This window comes from Rhopilema esculentum, chromosome 15 (assembly GCF_057945365.1).
Source record: "Rhopilema esculentum isolate cy_ngs chromosome 15, ASM5794536v1, whole genome shotgun sequence".
Classification (NCBI taxonomy): Eukaryota; Metazoa; Cnidaria; class Scyphozoa; order Rhizostomeae; family Rhizostomatidae; genus Rhopilema; species Rhopilema esculentum.
Window position 1 is genome coordinate 10,031,942 of NC_142829.1, and position 14,668 is coordinate 10,046,609.

Sequence of the window (14,668 nt, forward strand, 5' to 3'; positions counted from 1 at the left end):
CACTCCAGTTATTGTGGTGTATTGTGTTTCATACAAAAGAAGAGAAGCAGGCCGCCATTTGATGGTGGAAGTGGCATTGGGTCTTTTTGGCCATGCAATGCAATAAAGCCCAGGTTGTCGGAGTTCCTAGGATTGTCTGAAAGAAGAAGCTTCCTTGCGAGCAGAGTGAGCAGAAAATGTTGTGACCACGCCCTTTAGATTAGCATAAAATATATTTCAGAATATTTTTAGCAGTTATTTTCTTGCAATAATTTAAAACATTTGGTTTTTTTCAAGGCATGCTTTTATTACATTTGATTAATTTCAGTCTTGAAATGTACATAATTGATTTATAAGACCCCACAGACGTCGGCTTATTCCTTGGAATCTTAGCAATAACAGGATTTATTGCACTATTCTTTTTATCTATTTCTTTTCCAGTATTCTTTCTATTTCCTCAAAAAAACACATTTTGCATTATGAAGTGCGTTTGTTATTAACTGTAGATCATTTTTATCGTTAAAGCTGGTTTTAATTGAGTTTCACACGTAGGTTTATTCTATTATCTCATTTGACTCTCGATTATAGTTTGTATTCATTTGTCTTTATTCTAAAAACATCCAAATCAGTAGTATTTGGAGGATTTCAAACTGAAAAGTGAAGTTATTCATGACTGCACATTTTTTAATTCATCACTGCACATTTTCGATTCATCACTGCACAAATTGGTCATCACTGCACCTTAAATTAACCCTTGATGTCTGCAGTGTTGAGGATTCACATAAAATCTGAAGTGTGAAATATCATGCCAAGCAATAAGGTTTAAAGATTACTCAATTATCTATTTTCAGAACATTGAACTCGGTCCCAGTCCTCATAAAGAATAAAAGTCACTTGCGAGAGACTGAACGAGATAAAGTCTGCAAAATTTGGTTATCATGTACGATATGACGTTTGAAATGTCATGCCAAGAAAACAAGGCTCATAAATTTCCCCCTTTTTTTATTTTTTAGAACATTGAACTTGGTCCCATTTCTCAAAATGAATAAGTCACTTGTGAGTAGGGTTTATTTTAAAGACTTTTTATCATTGCACATATTTAAGTTAAAATTTGATTTTATTGTCGTTGTCTTTATAAATGTCGTTGTCGATCAGAGTATACACCAGTTGAACTTACAGCCCTATTTTGATAATATTCTTAAAATTTTTTTGAACAAAATTTTTGATCCCAGATTCGGATTATAAGCAACAATTTTAGTCTACTTGGAAGTTTGTCACGATATTGATTTTCTAATGACATAAAGATAAAAATTAGACCGTGATTGATAGCTAAGGGGGTTAAGTTTCAAACAATGTGAACAATTGTATCCGTAAGCGACTTGTGAGCTTTTTGCACTTCAATGGACAATAATGATGCCCTGATAAAAGTTTTGGTCAGGATTCTTGTTTGCAAGCCCTATTCTGCAAATTGCAGAACAAGCTGTCTCATGAAAACAAGTTAAAGAAACCAACTCAATGCCAAAAAATAAGTAACAATTTGTACATAACTTTGAATATGCCAGTATTGCCACAATACGATCCACGACCAGTTACTCACCACTTCTTGATAGATAGAAAAAGCAAAACCCGAGACACCCAAAATGCTGACAAGCAGTCTTTGACCCCCTCAAATGCTGACAAGCAGTCTTTGACACCCCCAAATGCTGACAAGCAGAAATTTTCGAAAATGTAAATACGCTGGTTCAGCGAAGTGACTATCAGCACGAGATTTACAATCAAAATATTTTCTTGGAATTTTTCTAAAATGGCTATGCTGAAAAGTTATCGCTGCCCAAATTTGATTGTATCACTACACAAAGTGGTCATCACCGCACGTTAAAATAAACCCTGCTTGTGAGCGATATATTTCCGCAAAATTTGGTATCCATTTCCGATATGAACTTCCCCCATTCTTAATTTTTAGAAATGTTAATTCTGTCTTATACTCTGTATCATAAACTCTATCACACCAACCGCGTAAAATATAAACATTCGTATGCATTTTGCTGCTTAAGAACAGAGTTTGCACGCTTACAAGCAGGGTTTATTACTTTGCATCTAGCTGAAAGAAGTTCTTTGCAGTTACTTACTTTGCATCTAGAGTAACAATTCCCTGTGCCACTGTATTTAACCAGCTCGTAACAGGTTCATTCTCAATAGGCAAGCGGCACTGATTGGTCAACCTCTACAGTCATGTGCTCGTGTTCCTGATTGGCCTATTTCGATCCACAACTGGGTATATATATTTCCTAGCGTAGAGTTTTTGATCTATGTTCTGACGTTTTAAACTCTGAAGAGTGTCAAGCGAAAAGCTTTAGTTTACTAAATGTTTGTTTATTTCTATTACAAAGCAGGAATATTTTTGAATAAGTTTGTAATATGAAGCTATTACTGAACTTTTCATGATTATTTATGCAACTCGAGTCCTTTTTTTCATCAAATATTTTTCCATTATCTATTCAGTCCCAGTGTCTTATTCAGTTCCCTGCACCACTTTGGCAATCGTTTTGATGGAATGAGATTTTATTTCTCTTTCAACAGATTACATTGCACATGCCGAAGGCAGTTGACTAAAGAAGACAGACGAAGAGAACAAAAAATTTCTAATCATGGAGAAAGAGCCTTTAATGAAGACAAATGAAAGGTGCACACAGAGAAAGAATTTTTTACTTTCATTTGCTCATTGGCAACATTTTCTTTGATTGAAAAACCACTATTTCATTGATTGACAATTCGACTGACAGTCAATATCATTGGTTTGTTTATGAAGGGAAAAAAGGCCATTGTATCAAAAAGATTTCAAGTTCCCTTAAAACGGATTTGTTTCCCTGTGTAGGCCATGTCAGACTATTCTGTGGCAATGTACTTTGAGGGCTTTTAATTTGATATGTTTATCTCTGATAATATATTTATAACAATGGATAATCAAAAGAAAACAGGGCATTAAAAATTAAAAACTTGCCTGTTAAAGAGATAGCAATTCATTTTTAGCTATTTGTTCTTAGCGAGAGTGCTTCTTACCTTGTCAAGGCTCAATATTAGTGCATTATCAAGTAAATATTTTAAGATATTGTTTTCTTTGAATGGAAAATGTCACACTCTCAAGGGTTGAAGTTACCCCTAAGGCGAGCGGATAACAACAGCAAGAACTTTAGGATTGAGCATCGTGACTAGAATAATATGCCTTACTGAATGATTGCAGTACCTAAACTTAGAGTACATATTTCCAAGGGTATATATATTTCCTAGCGTAGAGTTTTTGATCTATGTTCTGACGTTTTAAACTCTGAAGAGTGTCAGACGAAAAGCTTTAGTTTACTAAATGTTTGCTTTTTTCAAAGCCATTTACAAGTTTTGTACCACCAAAAGATTGTTTTCATATTTCTAAGGATACTGGTTTCATATTCATAACGAGAAAATGAATGGGGGATAATAAAAGCATACGATATGAACACACCACGTGAAAGTTTGAAGTGAAGAAGAAATGTCCGATAGGTTGATATAATTCATAAATTACTTACAAAATCTGTACATCCGATAACTGCAAATATCGAGAATCAAACGTTTCCAAAAATGTTTCCACTTTCCAAAAGCACAGTTGAATTTTCCTTTTTGTCTCGAGCATCTAAAACTGAAAAAAATTGAGGTTATCACAGAAACTATTACTTATTTTTCTGTCATATATTACTAATTTTAATTCGTAATATAAAATATTACTAATTTTATTTTTCTAAATACGATTCAAATTAAACAAATGCTGTGTTTTTCCATTCAAATAAAGTCAAAAAATTCTAGAGGGTCTTTTTTAATGTTCTATAAATAACTGATCAAAAATATTGAAATATAATCTAAAATTACATCTTTGAACTTCCAGTTGCTCGTGACACTTTGAATATGTTTTCCAATAACGTTGGTATTTCTCGGTATTTTACTTTTCATAAGAATAGTGAAGAAACATTTTTCACACCCAATCAATTACATGCTGTCCCAAAATTTGCTAGTTAATCTTGTTATAATATCAAGGTTTTCTTATTGATGTTCAGGGATTTATATGACGATTTCCAAAAGAGCAAACAGTTCAACAATAAAGATGTTGAGACGCCCGAGGATCACAAGCTAAGGCAAAGGTCAATGCGTGTCATCTATATGATTTCATTCTTCGGTGCATCAAGTGAGACAATTTTGTTTTATTTTATCAATATCTGTTAAACGGAACCGAGTACTGCAAAACGGTTCCTCTTTATTCATCATGAAGCGGGAAATACGATATATTTATTTGGTATCATTGAAAATACCTTGATTTGTTTGGTATCATTGAAAATACCTTTAGATTTTGAGAAAATTGAATGAAAATCCAGAAAGAAAAATCACCTGACTGAGCTACTTTAACTCTTTGCAGCGTATTCAATTACATTGCCATCACTCTGGCCCTATATGAAAAAGGTATGGTAGAAAATAACGTTTCTTATTGTCTTATTAATTTTAATCAGCATTTCTCTATCCTAGATGGAAATCACAATGTGCAGTGTTTCCTCTTCTACGACATTAAAACTTCTTTTCTTTGACGTGATTCCTTTTAATATTATTGGTACGTTTACATATGCTTCTCATAATTTCTTTTTTAGCTTGATCCGCTGGCAAAACCATGGCATCTTGGCATCGCTAATGGTTGCTATCCTCTCGGGAAACTGATTGGCGGGATTTCTTTTACTGCATGGCATAACATTCACGGTGTCCGCGTGCCTTTACTGGCATGCATCATTGTTGACTTTTTTGCATTCTTTCTGCATGCTCTTGCAGCAGCATTTCCTGGAAGCAACGGACTAATCATGGTGATAGTGGCAAAATTTTTGAATGGTTTGTCAAATGGTACAAAAGACAATTTTCTATAGACATGTATTTATCAAAATCTTGCTTTTTCTTTCACGTTACTTAAAATCCGTACCCAGGCTTTAAATGTCAAATAAATGATTTTCATTATTTAGTATTTGTACTTTTCTTTGGGAAGAGCAAAAAGCTTTATAGTGTGTACTATTACCGCTCTTCTGTGCTTTTTAAAAAAAATATATTTCATGGGTGATAAGAAATAATCCCTGTATTCCATAAATCTCTTCATAAAGTTGTTACAATTCGACTGTTACTACACACATAGCAATGGAATGTAGTATAGAGATTAGGTCTAAACATTTTTTATACTTTAGTAATCTTGTAAAAAAATGTATCCACAAATGGTATTATTTGTTACTAGGTCAAGAGATTGTTTGTCGCACAGTCTTAGAAAAATCAACGGAACTTAAGAAGAAAACGATGCGCTTTACATTCCTTTTCACTTCTTACTCTCTAGGATATGCAGCTGGGCCAGGTAACTGCTACTCTTAAGCCATTTTTATAACAAATATTGAAAATTACGAGCTTTGTTGGGTATCATTAGTACAGTAAATATTAGAGGAAGATACATTAATCTTTTCCGTTCTGGATAACACTCATGTTTAAGATAAATTAAAGAGAACATTCAAAACGTAGGGGAAATTGTTTTTGCCGCCTTGATCGGGAAGCACTTCTATTTTTAAGAAATTGGTGTATAATCCTCTTCTGGAAAAAGAAGCTAATAGGGTATTATAAGTCCCAAACAAGTTAGTGTTGTTAGTCTTTAATGATTGAAAAAATCTGCAAAATGCCTTGGAGAAGACGTTTTAAAGTAGTTTTGACTTTTTTGGAATTTTGCAGGTTTATATCAAGAATTGTTTTTTTTATCTTCTGCAAGCGTCTATTAACTGGCAGCAACTTGCGTCGGCAAAATCCTGTATTCGCATGTACTTATTTGGCCTCTTTTCGAATTTCTGACGCATAAAGCTATAATAATGCTACTGAGATGAGAAAGTAGAATGCAATCCAGCAACAACATTCAACATAATAAAGTAATAAAAACGGTTTAAATATTCATGACTTCACCTTACTTTACGCGATCTTATTAGATAAATGTCAGCAGATTGCCTAACATTAAAAGATAAATAATTATATGAATATTGTATTTGGATACAAAAGTAGCAGTAAGTAAGAAGAAGATAATAAACAGACGAACCACCCATATCAAGAGGCATAAGGCTTCTTCCTCTTGCATTAAACAATTAGTAATTTTCACTTTTTGTGGGAAAACTGTGATATTGCACAATTCCTAAAAGTGTCAAGTTTTACGACACTCTCTCGCTATTTCTGTTTATTGTATAGTTCTTCAAAATGTTATCAAGCAAAAATGTGAGCTTTTCCTTTTTTCTTCTATCGCAAAAATAAAACTAACTACAACAATAAATATCCTGTAACTGCCATAGGTGAAAAGGACATCTTGTCGGCGAGTTCCATCTACTACAGCCACTTAAAATAATTATACAATACAACTTCTACAAAGAAAAACTAAGCAAGCAAAACGAAAAGAAAAATAACGAATTTCAACCAGGTGGCTCAAAAGAGACTTCCACACCTTAAAGCACCTGTAAAGCAGGCGCTAGATCGAAAGAAATTAAGCAACTTTGTGACCACCAAAGGAGATGGAAGAAAAAATCGTGACAAGCCAGGTTGGGTGCACTCCTTTTGAGACACCTCGTTTCTTGTAAGCTTTGAAAGCATGATTAACAAATTAGATTTTAGGAAGAGCAGTTAACAGAAAAGCGCAACTTTATTTTTAAAAATAGCTTTGAAACAGAAAAAAACCATTTCTGTAGAAAAATATGTGGAAAATTTGTACACTTATAAATTCAATCATGATAACGTTTCTGTTTCAGGGCTTGCAGCTTTTCTGGCAATCATTCTCAAAAGTGAATATCGTCATTCCTATATCATTATAAATGTTTTCAACGCTCCTGGCTGGCTTGGAATGGTTATACAGGTTATTAGTTTCACTTCATTATTGATCTGGTTCAAGGAGTACAGTTTAAACAGTGAAAAAGAAAAAGAAAGAGGTGACTTGGAAATATTATCATAAATATTCCTTTACTTAGGCAAAACTTTTCAGTTTTCTGGACTTATCGGTACCACGATTTAACACGATGTTTTCATTAATGTAAACTGAAATTACATCCTTTGGTTAGCCGTTTTCTAGAAAAATCTTTTTTAGTTTTTCAAGTTCTAAGATGAGTATAGATTTGGAACAAATCAACAGTGCCCCATAAGTTGATGTTTTGATAAGGTCTGTGATCTTTTCTCTGACGTTCTATACTCAAGACGTCAGTGTCAGACGAAAAACTTTAGCATGACTAAAAATGGTTGCTTTTTTCAAGGCAAATTGTTTGATTATCTTCTTTAGCTGGGAATGAATAGAAAATTGATCTATCTTTTTTTATTCATCCTTTTAGATGATCTGCCAAAACCGGACACTTTTGCGCTGATTTTGATTTCAGTTACCTATTGCTTCACTTATGTAGACTTTTCAGCAATTGAAATGTAAGGAAACTTAATCACTATGTTTTTGCAATTGTGTTATTATATTTTTCTTCTATTCAAAATAATTTTTTACTCATTTCTGCAGTAACGGTTTATCTAACTAGACTCAAAATTCTGCATTGTTTAAGAAACAAAGAAAAGCCATGCCACTTTGCCTTGGAAAATCTCGTGTGCCATATGCACCTTGCATTTATCATTGAATAAAAATTATCTACGCACCGAATGTATTAAGTTAAGATGTGCCTTTTGCTAGGAGAAAAATGCCTAAACATGAACATTGTCAAAACGTTGTGATAATGGCCTATTATGCTGTTTCAATTTTTTTAAAGTTTTCTTCTAATGCTGCAAATCTACCGTGTATTCAATAACAGTGCGATAAAATATTTTGTTTTATCATCAAACTCGCTTTTTTGCCAATATATAGACCCAAGCGGAAAATGTCAATTTTTTATTACTCACTTTACCTCTTAAGGCTAACAACTCCTCTGATGGCAGATGAACTAGCAATGACAAAACAAACAGCAGTCTTCAATGCTGGCATGCTGTTGTCTTTCCTTGGACCAATTGCAATTATATCACTTGCTTTTGTCAAGTGTTCATCTAAAAGGTAACGCTTTAGTATTTATTCTGTTGCCATGTTTGTTTTCTACATGTACCAGTGAAAAATTACTAAAACGTCGTACTTGCATTTTATCATTAAAGAAGAATAAATCCAATGTTATGACTAAAAAAAGTATTAGTGGCTGATACAATGTGCATTTTATTTCTTTTATTGATCTATTAGAAAAACAGAAAATCATTTCTAACAAACTAAATAAGACAGAAAAGCACAAAAAACATATCTTTAAATTTTTTTATTGTAATGCATAAGATGAGATGTTTTTACCCCCTCAAAATAGATCCAATATTAAATGTTATCGAATGTTTTGTATAACTAATTTCCAACTTCTGTTTTGATCTAGAGTGAGTGAAAGGCAAGTGATTTTGGTAGGATGTACAATTGCATTGGTAGGCTATATCGTATTTTTACCCTGGGGAAACACATATCCAACTCTTCAAACAACAGGTGAGCTACCATACGATATGCTATTCTAATAATACATTGTCATGCCAATATTATACAAATCTCTGCAATAGTATCAAATGTTCTGTTTATGTTAATATCATACACAAAAAGATAACCGAATGCTATCTTCTCAATTTTAGAGGTTATCAAAGTTGGGAATGTAAACCATACTATATGGAAGGAAGGTTGTCCAGAAAAGTACCAGTGGTGTAAAAATACACCTAAAATGCACCTTGAACAAATAATAATTGCCGAGTTGATTGTTTTGGTTGGCTTCATGCTGCCCTATTTAGTTACAAATGGCCTGTTTTCAAAAGTTGTTGGTCCAAGGAAGCAGGTAATACCTTATAATACCTTTTTTAAACAAAAAATACTTCTAATGTGGTGAATTAGTTTATGATAAAGTTAAGCAGCCACAGAATTCATTCAAGATAACACATAATATTTCAACTACCCAATTTATACAAAGCTAAAAATTGTGAAGAGTATATTCTATGTACTGTTAAAAGTCTGTTAATAATTAGTATAATTAACAGTTTATTTAAAAGAAAAAAATTGAAAGACTGATGCAAATAGTTTTATTTTTTTCACAGGGTTTTTATCTTGCTGCGCTGTCTATAAGTGGGTGTATTTCAGGGATCATATCACCATTGCTACTGGCGTATATTTACGAACATTTGGGACCAAGATATGTATTTATTACAATAGCTTCTGTTTTATCACTTGTTATTTTAATCTTCACTTATTTCTATACCAGAATAGTACCTTTTGAAGAGTACATTAAAAAACTAAAATTCTGAGATAAAAAATTTCTGAATATTATTGAATTACAGCATAGCTGATTAAAGAAGCGTTCAATGTTGAAACTCGTGACTATTTTGAATTATTAAGAAGCTTTTTGATGTGTTGTTTATCGTGTCTTTCTATTTGTATCCATTTTAAGGAACTACTGTAGAGGACCAATTCAAATTGGCAGCAGGGCTATCAGTATAAATGGGGTTAAATAGAAAAGGAGCATGGCAGTAAGTGACATTAGAAACATGATTCTTATCATCTCTTTGTCATCTTCTTTTAGAGCAAGCAACGCTAAAATGATATGCACGCATTCATTTTTTGTTTTGTAATTTGCAAAAATTTCAAGGAAAAATTCTTTTCTTAAATTATTATTACAGTAGCAATAATTCAGCAAAATATTTTCCGTGTCTTGTCTTGAAATTTTGTCAATTGCTCTTATTAAAAAAAGGTCAGGGCTTTCTCTGGTTTCCCTCTTACTTTTCTCTAAGCTTCTTCTCGACTTATGCTTGGCTTCTTCTTGGTTCTCTTCTGGTTTTTTCATGAGCTCAGAAAAATTCAACACCAATTGCTTTGCAAAAAATGGTTCTGGCACATATTTCACAAAGGAACTCATAAATTACGTGCTACCAAGCTCAGCATAAAACCAGACGTAACAAATGACGTTTCTTCAGAAGAACAGTAGGGTATTTGCGTTATGTACTGCAAGGAAGATGATCTTGGTCCAGTCAGTCGGTTTTTTGACCTTATTGCCATTGAAATCACAAATGCAGAAAAAATATGAAGTGCAATCAAGAACTCTTCCAACGAGAAGAAGATTCTTCTGGAGATCATAATTGGTTTTGCTTTTGACACATTATGTGATGTTTGGTCAAAAACATAATGTATCAACAGCCATGTCTTGGCTTCATGATTGAGCTTTTGAGACAAATCAAAGCACGATTCCAGATCGAGGACCCAATTTTCACAGCGTCTGAGATCCTGCTGCCAATCAATGCCACTAAGTGCAATCCGCCATCTTTGCTGGAGGTTTATCGCGCTATGCCATATGTGGATTGCAAATATCGGATTTAGGCTTTTTTGTCCATATTGAAAGATCTTAGAATGTATCGCAAAGACGAAAGCATGAATTTAACAAATGTATTCAAAATAGGTTGAGTTGTATTAAAATCTAGAAGACGAAGGTAGCCGATTCAGTGCACGTTGACAAAAACAAATTGTTAAAGTATGCAAAGAAGTATAATTAAAGAAACCAAAATCTGAGCAACCAAAGACTTTTAAAAAATTAATTCTCACATTTGATGTTTTTTTTCGTTCCATAAAAGCCTTGTGGTATCTTCCATGTTAATTGAGTTAAGCTTAGAGTGATATAATTAAGGACTGAAAGGATTCTGTTAAAAGTTGCAAAGGAATCTGAGCCGCAAAATTACAGGTTATTTTTACCGCGGGACCCCTAAATCAGCCCTTTTCTTGCATGAGCAATTACGCAATTTTTGGTCGATGTTTGATTCCAAGAATAAAACGGCCTTAGGTTTTTGCCGTGCCAATCAGATTAATACAGCTGTCACACAATCGAATGACTGTGCGAGAAAAGGAGAGGCAAAAGGAGGCAGAGGGAAGTAAATATAGGGTTAAACCGAGAAGTAGACACGAATAGAGGGAACCCGGGTGTGAGGGGAAACAACGCACAGAATATGGCGTGACTCGTGCTGCAAAATATGGCGTGACTAGTACTGCATTACTGTGCTTAAACAAATATGCAAGGGCAATGCCTCGTAAAAAAACCCACAAGGTTATTTGCAACTTGCTAAAGTAATTTGATATTGACAGTCTCCTAAGGATATACGTGTTGGACGACTCTAAAAAAGTGGAATCTGCGCATTTTCTCCGTGGGAATAAACTCGAATTAACTCGAAACTTTATCATATTGACTTGTTCTAAATGATAGGCAACTCATTTAGTGAATGGCTAAACATAGAACCTGGGGTTCCCCAGTGTTCAGTGCTAGGTCCATTTCTGTTTAACTTTTTCATGAAAGATTTCACATATGTCATTACTAAGTCAGAATACTGTAATTTTGCAGATGACAATACTATTTATGCATGCAGTCAAAGTATCTAGAACGGGCTGTATCTTATCTTAGGGATGATACCCATATTGCGCTGTGTTGGTTTCGGGACAATGGAATGGTTGCAAATCCTTCGAAATTTCAAGTCATGTATCTTGGTCTGAAACCAGACCAGGAGTACGTGTTTGAAATTGATAACCAACCCATTCCTGCAGGTAGCACAGTCAAACTGTTAGGTATTACTATAGACTCTAGGCAAAAATTTGTCGAGCATGTAAACACACTTTGCACGAAAGCAAACAGCAAGACCAGCGCATTTTAGCGAGTAGCAAAATATTTAGATCAGGACAAAAGACATATTCTTTACAATACATATATCATGTCAAACTTCAATTATTATCCTTTAATCTGGATGTTCTGTGGGAAAGATGCCAATGCAGCAATAAACAGAGTCCAAAAAAGGCACTGAGAATAATGTTGGGGGACTTCGCAGCCCCCTTTGCTGAACTTTTAGCTAGGGGTAGCGAAAGCACTATTCACACACAAAATTTGGAAAAATTGATGCTAGAAATATATAAATGCCTCAATTCGGAAAACCCATCTTTTATGCGGTAAACCTTCCGTGCAAAAGATGTAGCCTATAACCTAAGGACTAAAAATCTTCTACAGTTGCAAAGCACAAACACAATGACATATGGGAATGATTCACTATCCTTCAGGGGTGCCATCTTTTGGAACACTTTACCTGACTCAATAAAAAGCCTGACAGCCAGTGCTAGCTTTAAGAAATCAATTAAAGAGTGGAAAGGTGATAGTTGCACATGTAAAATATGTAGATAAAAGGTCCGTGGGAATCTCACCAGAAGTACATATTTATTGTATTTATTGTAATTAGAATTTCTTTTTATGTAAATTGTTGGTCTTAATTAGTTCAAGTAAGAACTAACAGTATTTTAACCAACTGTAAATAATGTTATAATAATAATAAAAATAATAATAAGATGGTCGACACCCATCATTTGAGGAACCGACGCAACAATGAAAGGTCGATTCCGTACCATGCAAAGAAACACCAACAAAACATGAAAATGTCTCAATCTGAGGAGCACTAGAAACAATAATTCCAAATGGACCAGCCTTTAGAAAGAACAAGACAACAACTTTGAAAGGCAAGAAAATTGTTACCATAACAAAAACTAGGCCTTCCAAAAAAGTAATCTTACAATATGTAGCTGAGCCTCTATATAAAGGCCAAATTCCGAAAAACTTTCAGGATGAATTGCAACAAAAGCAGTGTCACAGCAGTATTTTTGTCTCAAGACCCTTCATTCTAAAAAGAAAACCGCTGTTTCCATAGCATGGCTTAAATATAGGAATAAATAATGGCGGAAGGCTAAAGAAAATTAAATAATTCATTTAATTTCTAGCCGGTGTTATATGCGTTTCGGTCCCCCCATGCAAAAGTGTCCGTAAATACCTTCTACCAAAAATATCTGTAAATATCTTCTATAGAGCTGAAATAACTTTACAAAATCTAATAATCTTTCTTTTTGTTTCTTAAGTCGTTTGCCGCTCAAGCTGCTTCCATATCACATACCGTAAATTGCTTGGTGGTGCCATGACCCACTGCACACTTTATATTCATTTGCTCTGCTGACCCCCCCCCCCCCCCCCCAATTGACATGACAGATTTACGACCCTGATTTGAAAATTGAAACTTTGGACTTGAATATTAATATGTTTTTGTGTATCCATTTTTTTATTCCGTTTTTGGTTAAACTTCGATTTATTGTTAATACTCGGATTCTTTCTAAAGAGAAAAAAGTGGAGTATCTTTCCTCAATTCTGAAATGAAGAAAGATTGGAAAAATTCGACGAGGGCTATGTTAAATGATTACTGTGATTTCTTTTAAAGAGAATCAGCGAATATTAGTCTTGTTGTTCTGGAAAAGATCAAATCTCATTCAATTTGTATTTGAATTGACCTGTACCAAAATACATCATTGTATGGAATTTCTCGTAGCGAAGAGGAGTTTCATTATGATCAGTTTTCAGTTGCCTAGTGACCAGTGTCCAGCTTTATCTCCGTTGATTCTTAGTAAGCATTAGCGAAATAATGTTTTCAACTTTTAACGTTGACAGATAATCCATTTTACTCAGACTCTTTGGTATCAGAAGCAAGAATGTAATTCTTTGTCAAAGCAGTTTCTATGTCCCCTCCTTTGATACCCAACTATGTCGTTGATATTCTAGTTACATCTTTACATAAAACCTTTCAGTAAGGAGTCTCTGTTAGGACAATTGCAAGATACGATTCGCCATTAATATATGCTAGATAGTTTGATAAAAAAGGGTCAAGCTTCATATATGGTGATTAGAAGAGTTGTGTACATATTGCAAATTTTCCAATTTAGGGGCAATATAATGCATGCTTGTATCGTGCATAAAACAGTTTTACATAAAATTTGATGTATAGAATTAATCGAAATTCACGAGATATTTTGTAGTTTTCATTTTGAAAGCTCGGTATTGCGGTAAAAAGAAAATTTTCTTGCATTGATCTCACCAAAAGAACCCCCCCTCTCTTACCTTCAAATTTGAGGAACAATTGCAATTTATAGACTTCTTTTACAGAAACATCTCGTCTCCAGAAAGTCAGAACAGCTCCCAAAGGTCCTTGTGCCATATAAAAAATCTGCAGCCCCAATACCTACAGTAGGATGGTCTCCACTCCAATTAGTAACTAATCTTTTTACATTGAGATTTTGTATGAAATATCAGCTGTAAACTTCTTCACTCCCTTTATTTTGTTCAAAACCACCACAATTTCCTTTACCTTATTTTAAAGATACACTGAAAGGCTAAGTGGCCATATTGAACTTTGTAATGCCCCCATTTTGCATTGAAATCTGTTATTTGTTTGCCAAACAAGGAAATACCTAGGTACTACCTACCCTTGATGTGGCTAACACAGTTGATTTTGTGCATTTTATATCTATATGCATTTATTCTTATCATATCCATAAGTAATATTATTGATTTGTTTTTCTTGATTAGGTCTGGCTATTGAAAGTTAAGAACCACAAAATTAAACTAACATTGTAGTCTATGAACTGGTTAGAAGGTTTACCAAAAATCTCCCAAAGGTCTGAAAGGTCTGAAAAAATGTCTGAAAAAGGTCCGCAAAATACTTGAAAGCATTAATAAGAATTGAATTATAATTATACAGAAAAACTTCTTTAAGTAAGGGCCCCACACTGCTCCGTTACGCCACTGGAGTACTCGCT

At 33.9% G+C, this 14,668-nt stretch overlaps 1 protein-coding gene and 1 long non-coding RNA gene across 2 annotated transcripts; both read left to right on the top strand.

The window, feature by feature from the left end:
• The first annotated feature begins 4,406 nt into the window (after window positions 1–4,406).
• LOC148958477 (uncharacterized) lies at window positions 4,407–6,966 on the top strand. Its single transcript, XR_016144622.1, has 3 exons — window positions 4,407–4,461; window positions 4,644–5,380; window positions 6,798–6,966. It is a non-coding gene; the product is annotated as an uncharacterized LOC148958477 (long non-coding RNA).
• A 285-nt stretch (window positions 6,967–7,251) lies between these two features.
• On the top strand, window positions 7,252–13,010 carry LOC148958478 (major facilitator superfamily domain-containing protein 8-like). The gene is made up of 5 exons (XM_089112810.1): window positions 7,252–7,455; window positions 7,928–8,062; window positions 8,418–8,521; window positions 8,662–8,858; window positions 9,115–13,010. Exons 1-5 carry the CDS (start codon window positions 7,325–7,327, stop codon window positions 9,319–9,321), a joined length of 774 nt encoding a protein of 257 aa, XP_088968936.1. The 5' UTR covers window positions 7,252–7,324; the 3' UTR covers window positions 9,322–13,010.
• Window positions 13,011–14,668: the final 1,658 nt, after the last annotated feature.